This window comes from Octodon degus, unplaced genomic scaffold, assembly GCF_000260255.1.
Source record: "Octodon degus isolate 3935 unplaced genomic scaffold, OctDeg1.0 scaffold00040, whole genome shotgun sequence".
In the NCBI taxonomy this organism is placed as follows: Eukaryota; Metazoa; Chordata; class Mammalia; order Rodentia; family Octodontidae; genus Octodon; species Octodon degus.
Window position 1 is genome coordinate 10,576,172 of NW_004524616.1, and position 15,696 is coordinate 10,591,867.

Consider the following 15,696-nt stretch of genomic DNA (forward strand, 5'->3'; position numbering starts at 1 on the left):
CTGCTACAATATTGTATATGGTTTGATTTCTACATTTCTGTTTAAAATTGTGTAATTTTTTTCACATTCTATAGGGAATTGAAGTTTAGAATATCCATGGATGTTGGAAAATAGTAGTTCCAGTTTTTGTCTAAGGCATTTGATATTCAGACAGATAGTGATGTTAAGCTCAACTACCTCTGTTACAGGGTAATAATATCATTAATCTTCTCTTCTGGATGTTTAACAACTAAAGTTTGCAGACCAAAAGTTAGAGAAAAAGAGGGGCTACAAGGATAGCCAGTATTTTGGCCCTAGCCCTCCAAAGTCAGTGAAGACTCAGAACATTAGAGCACCAGTGCCATGACATCCTGTAACTCAGTGATATCCCAAATTTTCTGATCAAGGAGATATTGGGGCCACAGAGGAAAGTGATCTATGATGTATAGTGTGCCTAAGGAGAGCCGCCCAGAGAGAAAAAATTCTCTCTGCCTTTCAAGAAAGCAAATTGGTCAAGCAAATGCTGTGACTCATCCCAATGGTGGACACTAACAAAAGATCTACAAGATGATGTACATGGTTTCAGAGTAAATCCTGAGGGGATTGACTGACCTTGTCAGATACAAAAGTTACATTTTTAGTTACATAGGTCTTGCTTTAACCTGGTCTTAATCATCCAGTAGAAAAGTATAACCACAAAGTATAAAAAGTAATCCATATTAATATGCTGAGCTGTAAAATGCTCAAGTTACCAACTTCTAACAATTTCCAGTTCTGCTGATAACCCACTGTTATTATGCATTATTTGACTGTATTGGGTTATTTTGCTGATTTCAAGTACCTACAATATTTGAACTGGCATTAAGTATGAAAAGGTCCTTTAAAGACTTCTCCAAATACAACTTCTATAACAGCAATGGAACACCCATCTCTGACAAAACAAAACAAAAAAGGGGTGTATAAATAAGAGTATTTTAGTGAAAAAATATATATGTGGGTATATACAAAACAGTTACGATAGATATAAAACTACTTTCTCTTAATTCAATGAGAAGAAAGGTTTGCACTAATATTGTTTAGACAAGATATCTTGTCTGCATCTTGTCCTCTGAATAACTAGTACGAAGACAATAAGCAGTGTATTAATTATTGTAACTTTCCTACTAACATGTTTCATTGCTATTTTTTTCTCATTAAAATGAATAAAAATTTTTTAAAAGACTTTAACACAAGTTTGCTTCAAGAAATAGCTTCCTGAAATATTTGGAAGAAGGGGCAAGTGAGAAGAGGGTAGCTTTATATTTGCAGCAATCTCTGGTTCAATGAAGGCATTTTTTCCTGATAAATGTTCTAATGCTGATAAGAAGAGCAGTGAGGGGCTGTTTTTGCCAGGACTGAGGACAAAGCGCTCTTTGATAGCCTTTACAAGTTGCTAGGCAATGGCTGAATGATCGTGATAAACTTCAGCTAAGCAGTTCTAAAGAAACGTTCGTGCATTTAATGCCTGACTCATTACGCCAGTGGCCTCAATGTGAAATCAGCATTCACTGGCCATTTGTGATTGCATGAATGCAGTAAATAAATCATCTGGGGTGTCATTATTTCTCCTCTCAGAGATATGACACCAAATCCGTGTCTTGCTGCATTGTTTATATCCCCTGTCAGTAATGCAATATTTGGGGCACTAGTGCATAAAGGAAATCATTTGGATTCAATGTCTTATCCTGGGCAACAAGCTGTTAAACATATATTAGAACAAAAAGAAATATTTGTTAGTAATAACTGGCGTTGATGATTATAGCAGGGAAGAACTACAGCACTTAGTCCTAACACTTTTTCTGTTTGCCAGTGCTCTGACAAATAAAGCAACAACATAGTGTAGTGTAACAGGCGGAAGCTGTTCACCCAAGTGTCCACTTCCATCCAGTGTGTCTGCCTTCTGTAAGATGAGAGCTGGAGCCACTTGATTCTGTATTCCCAAACCAAAGACTACAATATCATAGAAATTGGAGACATTCGATAAATAGATGGTTAATTTATTTGGGTACTACAGAGTGCCCCAAAAATAATCTTCTTCACATAGGTAACCAGTCATATGAATGATCAGTCACACGAATTAGAGATATCTGCACTGCAGCTGCAAGACAAGAGTACTGGAGAGCAGCATCTGGCCCAGACGATAGTGTGAGGCCAGAGTGCTTACTAGAGTGGGAGGCCTGGGAGCCCTGGCTTTTGTTGGTGTTGTTTTTTGCAGTACCAGGGATTGAACTCAGGACCATGCATTTGCCAGGCAAGTGCTTATTCTACTGAGCTATCACCCTAGCCCCTGGCTTTTTGTTTACTCTCTTTTTTGGAGAAAATGAGCATCTTTCTACACCCTCATTTCAGGGACCCAACCTTCAGATTTTATGACTCCTTCCTCCAAAGGCAGAGATAAATGGACACCTGAAGACATACTTTCTACCCCTAAGTACCCAAAAGGGTCAGAGTGAGTCATTTGTGCTTGTGGATGCTTGGGTTCCATCCAACTGCAGACAGTTCATTAAACTCGTTTGATGAAGTTATCACCTCCAAGGTACATTTATACATGTGTCATTGTACAGAACAAGAGAGGGTTCTTCTTATTTTAATGACTCAGGCCTCACTAAATGGAATGAGGCATTCTTGGGACAGATCAGATGCCACAACAGTGGATTACTTATTCCATGGGTTATGGCTGGTGATTAGAACCCTGGAAAGGAAGGTTTTCCTTGTGGAGAAGGGCTGGGCCACTGTAGGTCTAGTTCTACTTGCTAGGAAGAGTGGAGAAGCTGGACTCTTCCCACAGGGCTCATTCTCTCTCGCCCCCTTCCCCTCCTTCCCTCTCTCTCCCCCTCTTTCCTTCTCTCCTTTTCTCCCTCCCTTCCTCTCTCTCCCTCTTATCTCTACCAAGATGCCTAGAGGTTGACTTGCTGGCATAATCCCTTTTCCATCTATTTCTTATTCAACTTTTTTATTTTACTATAAATGCATCCTTAAGTTTTTTTCTTCTCTTTTGCCATGGCTTATGAAGCTTCTCTCCAAGAAATACTTCCTTAGATTGAAGTTCTTCAAAAATTAGAACAATAAGCATAGAAGATGCCATTCTACAAACATAACTGCCACTGCCAGGGCTACTTTGGCAACTTTATAAATAATAGCCATAGCCCAGTGAAGTTGTGCAGCTTGTGCACGCGAGAGTTCCTAGACAAAGGACTGGGTGAAGGCAGACATCAGCTCTCCCTTGCTGTGTCAAGGCGTGCACCTTGAGCATTTGCAAATCTCTGCTTAATGGACTGGTGGGAGTCAAATCTCCATTCTCCTCTTCCTTCACCTCCACATCTCATCTTTTCTGCAAATCCTCACTCATTAGGTGTGAGCTGGAGTCTTGGAATATGGAATCTAAGAGTTCTGAGGTGACAGTGATCTTAGCCAGGGGTTGGAAACTAGTCTGCAGACCACACACATTCTCAGACAGCTGGAATGACATCGTGATTAGCTGTAATGTTCAGCAAATAGGTGTTCTGGCCAACTGAACTCAGAGCAGCAAGGGAAAAAAGATAAATTGTCTCTATCATTTTTAGGAAATACTTCATAAAGTGTATCATTCTACTACTCTGGAAATACAATATACATACATATATCTATCTATATGAAACTAATTGATTGACATCTGGAATTTTAAAATATCACTTTGCGAAACCAATCACATTTTATAGCTGTGTATTGCATTGTGTGCACATGCATGTGTGTATGTGTATGAATACGTGTGTGTGGTGTGTGCATGTGTGTGTGACAAAGGAATAGAGAAGTCTTAGACAAACACATCTTAATGGCATTTCACTTCCCCTTTTTCTAGTGTAGTCAGCCTTTTTATGATAAAATAGTCTAGTGAGTGAAAATGCCAATAAATTAAAGTCTTAAATAACCACATATAATAAAAGTACTTGTCCTTTCTTTCAAAGAATAATCTTCTAGAAAGAGATATCAAATGCATCTTTTGTTTTGGTTAATTTTCATAATAGTATATTTGTAAAGTTCATTTTATGACTAGGTAAAAATGGAACTGCCAATTATAGTGGAAATTTTAAAAAATCACAATTCTTTAAGAGAAAAACATTAGACAAGAGGCAGAGTTTCACATGGTGATGACCCACACAGTAAGAAAGCAAAACTTCCTTGATACACCAGGCTGGGGCATGAATGCTCAACGCTGACATGCTAAACTTCTCCTGGACAGGGACCAGGCTCTCCGGCTCCCACATCCCTGATCAGCAAACGAGCACTGGATGTGACCCTACTGACATGGTCACGGCAAAACCCTCGTTACATCGCACACTGCAGCTCTCTCCAGTTGTCTTCCCCATGTCACCAAAAGCAATTTCAGCAACAGAGAGAAGAGGAAATAGAGTCATTGCTTGCCTTGGCTTGTGTTAATGATTTTGCTCCAGATCTGGGGTATTGATAAAAAGCAAAGCCTTCTTTATATTGTGAATGGTTCTAATAAGCAACGTCCTCAACACAAGCTTAGTGATAAAAATTTATTAATCTATCCAACGCTAAGAATGAAATGGTATCCTGTGTAATTTTTATACAGAGTTTTCTCTTTTAGACAAAGAATAAGCCAATTCTCAGTTAAACTCTAGGATTTTTGAAAGTCTGGAGCTTGTTCTTCTCTCCACATGCTTATTCCATTGTGTTCTGGGAGTGTGGAGAAACAACTTCCCAGCAGGCTTAGACACTGACAGATGTTAACGCACCAATGGCCCACACAGAAGATCCAGAGAGATGAAGCACTGGAACAACTGAGCTGACCTAGGGGCAATAAAGACGTACAGGCCACAAGGCATGGCCACAGTGAACAGTGAGAGATGGAACCCCCAAGGCAGCAAAGCTTCCTTCCTTTTGGAGAAACAGGCCAGTCACAGATGGGCAGAGGATTACAGGACTACATTGTGTGACAAGCCTGCTGCATTCCTGAAGGAGCTTGATAGGTCTAAAGCCAGATGGGATCATCTGTCTTTCCTCCTGACCCAGACAGTGGAATGCCAGTTTTCCTGCTGGCTTCAGGCCAAATCATCTCCTGCTTTCCTCATGTGTGCTTTCATAGGCTGGTTCTAAATCATCAAAGCAGGTGGACACTTGAGTAGTGACTGGTGTGTTCAGAGACACCAGAGACACCTCACATTCTTCATATATCCACAAGACAACAGTAGATTTGGAAGAGTATGTCCTAAAATAAATGATGTGGGATCTCTTTGAGAAGCTTTGAATGCCAGAAGGTTAAAAATCCTATTTTGCCTCACTGTGGTCTTAAGAAATCAGTACTGGCCAGTGTATTTGAGAACTTCAAGTTCCCTGGGAAAGTCACACAATTATATTTAATCCCTGGTATGATTAAGCTTTAGCATTTAGTAATAGAGAGCCAGTAGGAACATAAGAAGTTGGAATTTCATACTACAAAGTCAGAATTGCACAAGTTGAGAAGGCGCTTTCTCAAAACATCCTACAGTTGAACCAAAAATTGACTTTTTTTCTAAAAGGAAAAGCAAATTATGTGTAATACTTACATCATTTTATTCTCAATACTAGGCAGACTAATATTTTTTCTTAATAAGCTTGTTTTGAATAAATTCTGTTGATGGGTGGTTTCTACAGGCAGGAAATGAAATCTCGTACCAGTCTTGCCTGTTTCTTGAAGCAGTTCTCAGACACCAGTGATTAAGCACATGACAGTCATGCCATTTTACTCCTATTAAAAAGAAGAGAAACTCTCTACAAAATCTCAGGTTACTGGAAACATATTATGTTAAGGATTTGAAGACTTAATATAGTTAAATTTTGGCACTCTTCCCCACATTGACTTAGAGACTAAATTTCCACTAAATTTCTACCTTGTTTCCTAAAGATATTCATATGCTGATCTTAAAATTCACATGGAAATTCAAGAGACCCTAAATATTCAAAATAGTTTTTAAAAAACTTCTACAAAGGTACAGTATCCAAAACAGTATGATACTGGCATAGAAATAAACATATGGACCATGGGATACAATCAAGATTATATAAATCAACTTCAGTACATTTGTAACTACATTAGTCTGCTTTCTTTTTGCTGAGACATACTTCCAGAAATCTTCAAGTTAAAACAGAAGTTTAATTTGGTCTTGGTGGATTCAGTCTATAGCCATTATCTCCAGCCAGAAACATCCCGGTAGAGGGGTAAGAGGGAACAAAGTTGTTTAATTCATGGTAGCTGGTAAGAAAGGTAGGGGAACAATTCCAGAAGAGGTGAGGAACCAGAAAAAGTACTGAGGTCACACCTCCATGACCCACACAGATACACCCGGAAGGGTACTCCATCAGTCTCCTCAGTAACTGTCAAGCCACTAATGCTGACAAAACTTTACTGTCATGCTTGTCAACTTGATATTCAAACATAACTCCTTAAACCATACTTAATCCCCAAATAAACATGAATACATAATTTTCATGAATATTATACAATTATCTTGCATAAAACTAAATATGCAACAATCTCTTCTATAAAGTTTCAACAGCTCTAATAATTTTCAAAAGCTCAACTCCAGCTCTCTTCTGAGTCTCAAGGCAAACCACTGGCTGTAAATCTCTGTAAAAGTCAAAAACAAGTCATAATCCCAAGCTGCACTAAAACAGGGAAAACATTTTCTTTCCAAAAAAAGAAGAAAGAAAATACAAGAGACCAAAGCAAGACTGAAGCCCAGTAGGGAAAACATAAAGTCCCATAGCTTCATATCTGCACATAGGGCATCCTAGTTCTACACACAGTCTGGGGCAGCCCCCTCCCTACAGCCTTGCTAGGTGCAACCAAGATGGTCGTGGGCTATCTACACTCATAACCTGCAGTATTCTGAGCAGATATTCTGTTTCTGATATCTCAGGCTTCTTGTGGTCCCCAATGCACCTTTGACTGCATTTCTATAGCTTCACACACTCCATGCTCAGGGATTTTTTTTTTTTTACCCAGTTTCCCAGGTCTTCCTTTGAAATCTGGGTGAAAATATCCCTGACTCCACCAGTTTTGTAATCTGCATGCCAGTAAAACCAGCATCACATCGATGATGCCACCCATAGTCTAGCACCAGTATGAGAGTGTCCAGGCCCCCAAGAACCATAGCCACACCAGCTTCTGAGCAGTTGGGTAGCCAAATGTCGTAAAATTAAACCCAAGAAACCAAATCCTTAGGCAGCCCTTTTTGAGCAGGGTACTCAGGGGCTCTCTTCTTACATGAAAAGGTTTGAGACTGCAGTGGTGGAGTTTTGCTAATTTCTGAGATGTTCTCTAAGGATTTTTCTTGTCCCTAAGCAATGTATTTGGTTCTTTTTTCATGGTGCTAATCTCTTCAGCACTGTACCTACTTTGGTCCCAATTTTAATCATGGTTCCTTCTTGGCAAAATTTAAGTCTTTCAAATTTTCTCTTATGGGCCCGGGGAGATAACTCAGTAGAATAAGTGCTTGCCTGGCAAGTGCAAGGTCCTGAGTTCAATCCTGGTACCACAAAAAAAATTCTCTTATGCTTTTTGCCTTATTTTCACTATAAATCTCGTTAAAAGCATAAACTTTCCAAGCCTGGCATTTCCTGCCTACATTCCTATGAGATTCTGGCCCCTTAAGCTCTGACCAGAATCACCCATCATGCTATTTATAATATTCAGGGCTTTTATGTCTGCATCTCCAAACCTTTCTAAACTCCTCTGACAAACTAAGTTCCAAAGACTTTTGAACCATGTAGTCAAGTAGTCACACCAATGACCCCACTCCTGGTAGAGATTCTCTGTATTAGTCATCAGTCTGGTTGCTGAAACACAATCCCCAACACTAATACAATACCCACAATTTAAAGAACAAGGGGATTAATTTGACTCCTGGTCTCAGAGTATTCATTCCAAGGTCAACAGCTTCCAAGGCTAAAACATTATGAAGGAAAAGTATGATAAAGCAAAGTTGCTTAAACATGGCTCAGAAGCAGGGAAGGGAAACAGTGCCTGAACAGAAGGGAGACCCATACATAGACACCAAAGCCATACCTCTATGATCTACCCAAATATACCTAAACTCCTGGTTGGCTCCCAAGTCAATCAATTTTAACCATCACAATGCAAAAATGATATTTGATAAGGATGTCAAGGCAATATATCAGGGCAAATAATTGTCTTCCCAATAAATGGTGTTAGGGCAACTATATATCCACATACAGAAGAGTAAACTATATCTACTAATCATATAAATAAAATGGATCAAAGACCTGAATATAAAAACTAAAACTATAAAAGTTTTAGAAAAAGTCATAGGCATAAATCTTTGTGATTTCAGATTAGACAATGATTTCTTAGATTTGATAGCAAAAGCACAAATAATAGAACTTAGAAAATAAATAAAATAGGACTGGGGATGTAGCTCAGTAGCACAGTGGCTGCCTGGCAAGTACAAGGCCCTGGGTTAGATTCCCAGTACCAAGAAAAAAGAAAATGGATAAAGTGAGGAAGAAAAACATTTTTGCTGCAAGAAATACCATGACTAACTTAAAAAAAAAAACAAAAAAAAACAGATCAAAGAATGGAACAAAATACAAATCAAATATCTGATAAAGGATATTATCTAAAATATACAGAGAACACCACAATAAATAGAAAAACTAATGCAACTTGGCGAAGGATCTGGAAAGATATTTCTACAAAAAGATGTACAGATGTCACCTCAGTGCATGAATAGATCCTAAACACCATTAGTCATCAGGGAAATACAAAGCAAAACCACAATGAGATGCCATTTCACACACACTAGAGTGGCCATAACCAAAAAGATGGATACGTTTGTGGAGCTATAGACAAGCTAGCCCCCTCATACATTGCTGGTGGGAGAGTACAAAGTGGTCCTGGAAGAATAACAGTATTTTTACTCATGATTTACAGATGTGGAGGATGGCATTAAATGTCCAAGTGAGCCTGTACATCATGAGCAAAATCATCATTCTTCCTCCAGGATTACTGTTAGCTTGATAAACTTCCCAGCTGAAATTACAGTACCACATAAATAAGGAAAAATCCCCGCTCTGTGATTAGAAAATTTGTGCTCAACCATACTATGAGTTTGTCATGACTGGTGCAGATTGTAAGAAAAGGAAAGTTTTCAAACTGTTACTTCTAGGAGGGAATGTTGAATATTTGCATATTTACCATGTTAATAATATTGCTTAACACTTTCGTTTCACTAGGGTGAAACAAAATAAGTCCTACTTTCCTAAGGTTTATTTCAACCTTTTCCCCTTCCCACTGTTTAAATTTATTACGACATCTTCAAAGCTGGAACCTTCACAGCTACTTACATTTCTACCACCGTATGGCCTCAATTCTGGCTATTGGAACTAGTACACAAGCTCAGAGAATTGCCCCTGCATAAATCAAAAATGCCATTAGCCCTGGGGTAGAAATGAAATAAAACTAGTAATTATATGTCCAGGCCAAATGTATGTACTGCAGACATCACTGTAGACTTCATTTTTTTTTTTTTTTTTCTGAAAAGTGGACATGTGTATGTCTCTGAGACAGCAAGGAACAGTGCTAGGCCTGAAGTTGCTGGTTTCCGCTTTGAAGGAGCTGCCCAGGGCTCTCACCTGACCATCCAGGGAGGCAGCGGCAGTGGCCCGTGGTGGGGTGGCAGCCATCTGCATGGCTGCAGTCGCAGCGCTCAGCACAGTTCAGCCCATATGTGCCATCCTGCAAGGGAGAACACATCAAAGACAGCAGTGAGAACCGGGCCTCCTGGGAAGGGAGTCCTGGGCAGCTATTCTGACCAGTGCCTCCTCTCCCTAACACTCCTCAAGATACCAACACAGTCACATCTGCCCATGTCTTCCTGGTTTCCCCAAGTACAAGCTACAGCAGGTCAGTGTTTTAAAACTGCTCAAACAGAGCCAGCCTGATAGCGCAGTCAACTAAAGCACCCGCTTAGGCAGAGTACAGCAGTGCACGGCCCCTCCCTGGGTGCAATGAGACAGTGATTAAGACTGGGTGTGGTGGCATGTGCCTATAAGCCCAGTGCTTAGGAGGCTGAAAGCAGGAGGATTACTGTGAGTCCAATCTGCGTAGTGAGACCTTGCATCCCCTGTACTAAATTAAGAAAACCCAAACTGCTGAAACCCTGTGTTATGCCCAACACAGTAGCTAGGACAATGAGTGGTGAGGCCAGTTATGCCAACATGCTGATATGCATATATACAGTCTATATAAACATGTCAGCTAATTTTTAAAAAATTTATTGTAAGACATACTCATAAAAATATTTCTTTTGTTCCTAAATATTTTTATAATACAGTTCTTTATTCCCTTTAATCCTTTCTAATCTTTAGTAGACCCTGGCCCTACACATTTTTTTCAATTATAGTTTTTATCTGAGTAAGATCATTTCCATAAGTTTTCAATGAGATACACTGACTCTATAAGAAAAGTGAAAAGGGCTGGGGAGATGGCTCAGTAGAATAAGCACTTCCCTGGCAAGCGCAAGGGTCTGAGTTCAATCCCCGGTTCCACCAAAAAAAAAGAAAAGAAAAATGAAAAACTTTTCTTACTTCTCCTTAACAGATATTTTCCTCTACAGGAAAAAGGTCTAGACTGTAAGAAATGTTAGGTAAACATTGTTCCAGTCTCCTTCCTCTTCCCTTCCTGGATCTCTCTGTTTTTACCGGCATATTAGTGTGGGTGGTCTGACTGAGATGAGAGTTTTGGTGGACGGATCATTTCATTTATAAAAAAGAGAGAAAGGCTCTATATTTGCCAAAAAAAAAACCCCTGCTTGCAGAGTGTAGGAATTGAAAGAGAATGCTACAAACCTCCCTGTACTAGCCCTGGACTGAGGAAAATCTGGGCACACCATTACCAACAGGGGAAATAATGGGAACCATCAACAAGCAGTGGGTGTTAGATGGCATGAGCATCTGTCTAGGGCTTATTGAACCATTTTTTTTAGACTGCACTACTACTTGATAGGGCTGCACAGGATTTAGCTCTACCATGATATACACTGCTGTCAGCCTTCACTGATTTACTAACTGATCTAAAGAAGGAAAAAGGACAAAGACAAGATAGGAAATGAAAGGTGACCTCCCAAACCCATTTCCAAGTACTAATAATTTGTTCACTGGCCTGAAGAGAGGCACCAAAGCTAGCTGGGCACCGTCTGGTTGGGAGGGAGTCCTCAGAACTTTGGGAAACCAGTTTTCCTTAATAAGGAGGAAGCCCCGGGAGACAAAAGCCTCCTTGGAAGTCCCTTCTCCAGAGGCCTCATTCAGGGGTCACATGGTTATCTTGCCACGTGATGATGTCCCGGAGGCAGAGAACACCCACCACTGAGAAAGTGCTTAATGGCTCTGGAGAAAAGAATTTGATGGAAGAAAGAGAGATGTAAAGGAGGGAAGGAAACCAGTCAAGTATGCAAAAAGAAACCAGCAGGTTACTGCAGAATACACTTCTCATTTGCACCCCTGTCAGCCTGCAGCAGATACAGAGGAGATTTCTAATAATTCACATCTCCTAAGTAGGTCAAGGAAGTGGAGTGATCACTGAACTAGAGAAATCTTAGGAGATTCTTTTGCCTCCAGAGTTATTTACATTAAACTATGCTGTTTCCAAACCTTCTTTCATCACTTCAGTGAGCATTTGTGTAACACCAATCACCACCCCTTTTCAGACCCCTGCCATTTCCCACCCCAGAGGACAGGGATTTCCATCATAATGGAAACAAAATATTTGGAGAGTGACAGGCAGACACTGGGTGTTTGACCATCGCTGCTGAAGGCCTGCCAGCAACTGATGAGTGTATCAGCAACAGAAAACCCTGGAGGGGTGTGAAGGCAGCAAGCTAGAGACACAAGAAGGAAGGCATTCCCACGAGGCTTGGCGAGTGATTTCTGCCCACCTCATTTCTAATCCTCTATCCACCTTGTGTCTTCTAGTAGCTGCTGAAGTTAGGCTCACAGTCAGTCACTCTAAATCAGAAAAAACTGCAAAAAAAGTAATCAGCCCATCCGTATCAGCCCGTCCCAGGCCTTCACTGTGGGAGCAGGCTTACCTGGCAAGGAAATTCACACTTTGGCCCACGCCATCCAGGGGCACACGTGCAGGTTCCATCCAGGGTGTTGCAAGCTCCCCCATTAAGGCACTGGCAGGTTAAGTTACAGCCAAAACCCCATGTGCCACTGGGACAGCGGATGGAGCAGTCCACACCATGCCAGCCTGTGTGACAAGAATGCGGGCACGTGAGAAACAAAGCAGCAGACACTTCACTCTGGAAACATGTCAGGGATGCGTAATAGTGCCTCCCAGTGGGACCCAGCAGCACACAGCCTTGACTGTGCCACCAGAACTGAACAAAAGGCACCCAGAGGACACAAAGAGCTGTGTGTGCTATGTGTCATCTGCCAAGGATGCCAACACTGAGAGGCATCACTGGGCGACTGGGGAAAAGACGCAGGATGAGGCAACCTTCCTGTGCAGCAGTGCGTGATGGTGGAACACTGAATGCTGTTCACACTGGGAAAACTGGAATATTTGTATGGGAAGAAGCAACTTAGAAGAACACCCTATCTTTGATGCAGGACCCCATCAACCATGAGCAATGTGCACCCAAGATCCTGGCTGAATCTACGGACAGACACATTCTGGCGCCTCCCAATCTGTGCTTGGCTGCGTTTCTTGCCACAACTCCAGGACAGTCAACTTAGGGCACAGATCCATGTCTTCTCGTCACTCTTCCCCAGAGCACAGGCTCACAGACTTCTAAAGCTGGCCGCAACTTCAGAGATCATCTGCTGTGAGCCTTTCGCGTTGACCCATGAAGACGTCAGGGCCCACATGGGCTGCAGGATGGGCTTGCTGAGGTCAGACCCTGACTTGTGGTGCAGCAAGTGACAAGGAACCTTGCTACAGTTTCCTTCCTGTGACTTTAGGAGACAAGAGGACCTGAATCCAAAAAACAACTCGTTCACCCACTCTTACCTGCCTTGCAAGTACAAGATCCATCCACAGGAGAACAGACAGCATCATTTTTACAGCCACAGGGAGAGGAACAGTTTATCCCATAGCTTCCCGGAAGGCATGGGGTAGAGCAATCAATTCCCTATGTGGCACAAACAGCAAATTGTAGGTCATCTTGCCCACTGCCATCAGGCCAACACAAATAAACAAAGAGAGATCTTAGCAATATTGCCTGTGCTTCCTTGCAAATTTTAACACACTGTATTTTTAAAAGTTGCTCTAAAGTCACCACTATCCACATTTTAGAGATTTCAAGGTGATAATAACTGTCTTCTGTTTAAGGTAGTATATTAAATGAGACATCAAAAATCCTACTGCTTTTGGAGCTGAACTAAAAAAAAAAAAAATAAGCCTTTCGTCCTTACTCAGACAATTCAATGTATTAAAACAAACTGTAGCTGTAAAATCACTGTTGATGAATATATAGGCGTAGATAGGACCATACATTAGTTTCCAATGCTTCCTAGACTTCCTTGTGCACTACCGAATATTATTAGTGGGTGCAATGAGGCGACAGAATGCACCACCAGCCAGCAGCATTATTCAATTTATTCAGTAATGAGCATCAAACACAGAATTGGGCTACCAAAGGCAGCTGGAGGGCATCTCCTCTCAAAAAAAGTGGGGGTATAAGGGTTCTTTGCAAAACAAAGGTTCACGGAAGGGCTCGGAAAAATGAGTGTGTCATAGGTTAGGAAACCTTGTTGAGATTCTCTCAGCTCTGCGATTTTATGATCTCCCAGCTCAACACTGTGTGCTCTGGAATAGTCATCAACATTCTTCAGAGTTCAATGCTATCTTCTTTAGAATGGGAGGAAATAATCCAAGAGCAACCCACTTTCCTTTAAGATTCCTGCCCATAGTTAAAGAATCCTGCAAGCTTTAAGCAAAGTTCTGCTTTACTAGCATAGAGGCATATTTGCAGTGCCTCGATTCTCAAACTATAGAATACAGGTTAGTATAAAATACTAACTTGATGCATGATATCTCTTTCAGTTTCAGGGAATTAAGACAGCAATAACTAATCTCCCTGGGAAAGTAACTTCTTTGTTGCTATGAAAGACATTAAAGTAACAGCTTAAGAAGTAATAGTAATATATCATGCTTGTTGACATATTCTTATATTAAAAACTAATGATACATTTATAGTTCCGCCAGCTTTCCCAGTCTTCACTCACAGGTTAGTACTTAGATCTCTACTAATACTTTTCTCTTTATTCTTCTTCTCATTAGTAATGTGAATGGTTTGCACACATTTACTGTACTTTACAGTGGGGCGGGTAGGTTATAGCACTGATACGCTCTCTCTTGCACCCTCCTTCTGCCTGTGTTGCCCAAGTCACTCACTTTGAATCCTGGGGCACAGGCGCACTTTCCAGTTGCACTGTCACAGTCAGCCCCATTGTGGCAGCTGCAGACCTGCTGGCAAGCCTCCCCGTAGAATCCAGGAGAGCACGTCTCATTACAGTACAGTCCCGACCAGCCTGGATTGCAGGCACACTCTCCAGACATGGGGTGACAGCTGAGAAATGTGGATGAAAGGAGTAAGTCTTTCTGGGGTAAACATGACACCCAAGGCCTGTGCAAATGTTGCTTTAGCCATGATCACTAAATGTGTGGGGAATTCTGTGCACAATCAACTTCATTCCCAGACGTGGTATCATTTAATTAGCTGGCCGAAACCTGATGGGGACCACAGAAATGTGTGAAATCAGCATCATGCTCTTGCATGATGACTGCTCCAACCATGTCCTTTCGTGGAAATGCTTTTTAGTTTTCTTGAATCAAAAGCACTAATTCAATCAGAAGCCAGTTTCTATGAGAAGCGCTAAATTCTACCCAACAAAAATACCACATCAGTTCACCAGTGTGAGCCCAAACAACTCAGAAAGCAGTGACTGGGGCAGCCAGCTGGTCTCTTCAGCTCCCTCTACCTGGTAGCAGGGCAGCTGTTGTTACCTGAAACAGCAGCCACATTGAGGGGAAGGGCAGCCAGCTGTTGCTCCACAGCAAATGGTTACATCAGCTGTGCTAGATGCATGTGTGGGGACGCTGACACAATAGGACATTCTGTGGCACGCTGGCTCAAAACACATGTGCTTCTCCCCACAGGAAGGAAAGCCTTACCAATCAAACCAGCTCTGCTGACAATTGGAGGACTGTTTGAAGATGATCTTCGACTCATGGAGCTAAAGCCTTCCCCTTAACTGGGGCCAACAACAAAAATATGGTGTTGCATACAGACTTTTGCTAAATAAACCCTTTTCAGAGGATAATTCACAGATTCTCTACTTTTCAAAAGAATGATGGTCTACAAGATATGAAAACTGTAATTCCTCCAGTAAAGGCACACAACCGCCTGGGCCTGATAGTCTAGTCTGTTCAGAAAGGGTCTCAGCCATGTGTCGTAATCTCATGTTCTGTTCTTATTTTCTTTCTTCCACCACTTTTCTTTCTCCTCTCTTCTTCAGAAAAAGTGTAGGGGCTGGATGGTTTGCTCTTCATTTTCAGATATTTAATTAAATATATCTTTATATTCCTGCTACAACTAGATCTGCAATTCTCTCTCTCTCTCTCTCTCTCTCTCTCTCTCTCTCTCTCTCTCTCTCTCTCTCTTACCAGAG

General features: G+C 41.3%; 1 protein-coding gene across 1 annotated transcript in view; it reads right to left on the reverse strand.

The window, feature by feature from the left end:
* The window catches only part of Megf10 (multiple EGF like domains 10), a 192,742-nt gene that overhangs the window by 40,084 nt on the left and 136,962 nt on the right, over positions 1-15,696 (reverse strand). Inside the window, exons 10-13 of the mRNA XM_023715305.1 lie at positions 14,420-14,594; positions 13,034-13,154; positions 12,108-12,271; positions 9,655-9,757 (exon numbers count right to left, since the gene is read on the reverse strand). Coding sequence (XP_023571073.1) covers positions 9,655-9,757; positions 12,108-12,271; positions 13,034-13,154; positions 14,420-14,594 — 563 coding nt within the window. The remainder of the gene's footprint in view (positions 1-9,654; positions 9,758-12,107; positions 12,272-13,033; positions 13,155-14,419; positions 14,595-15,696) is intronic.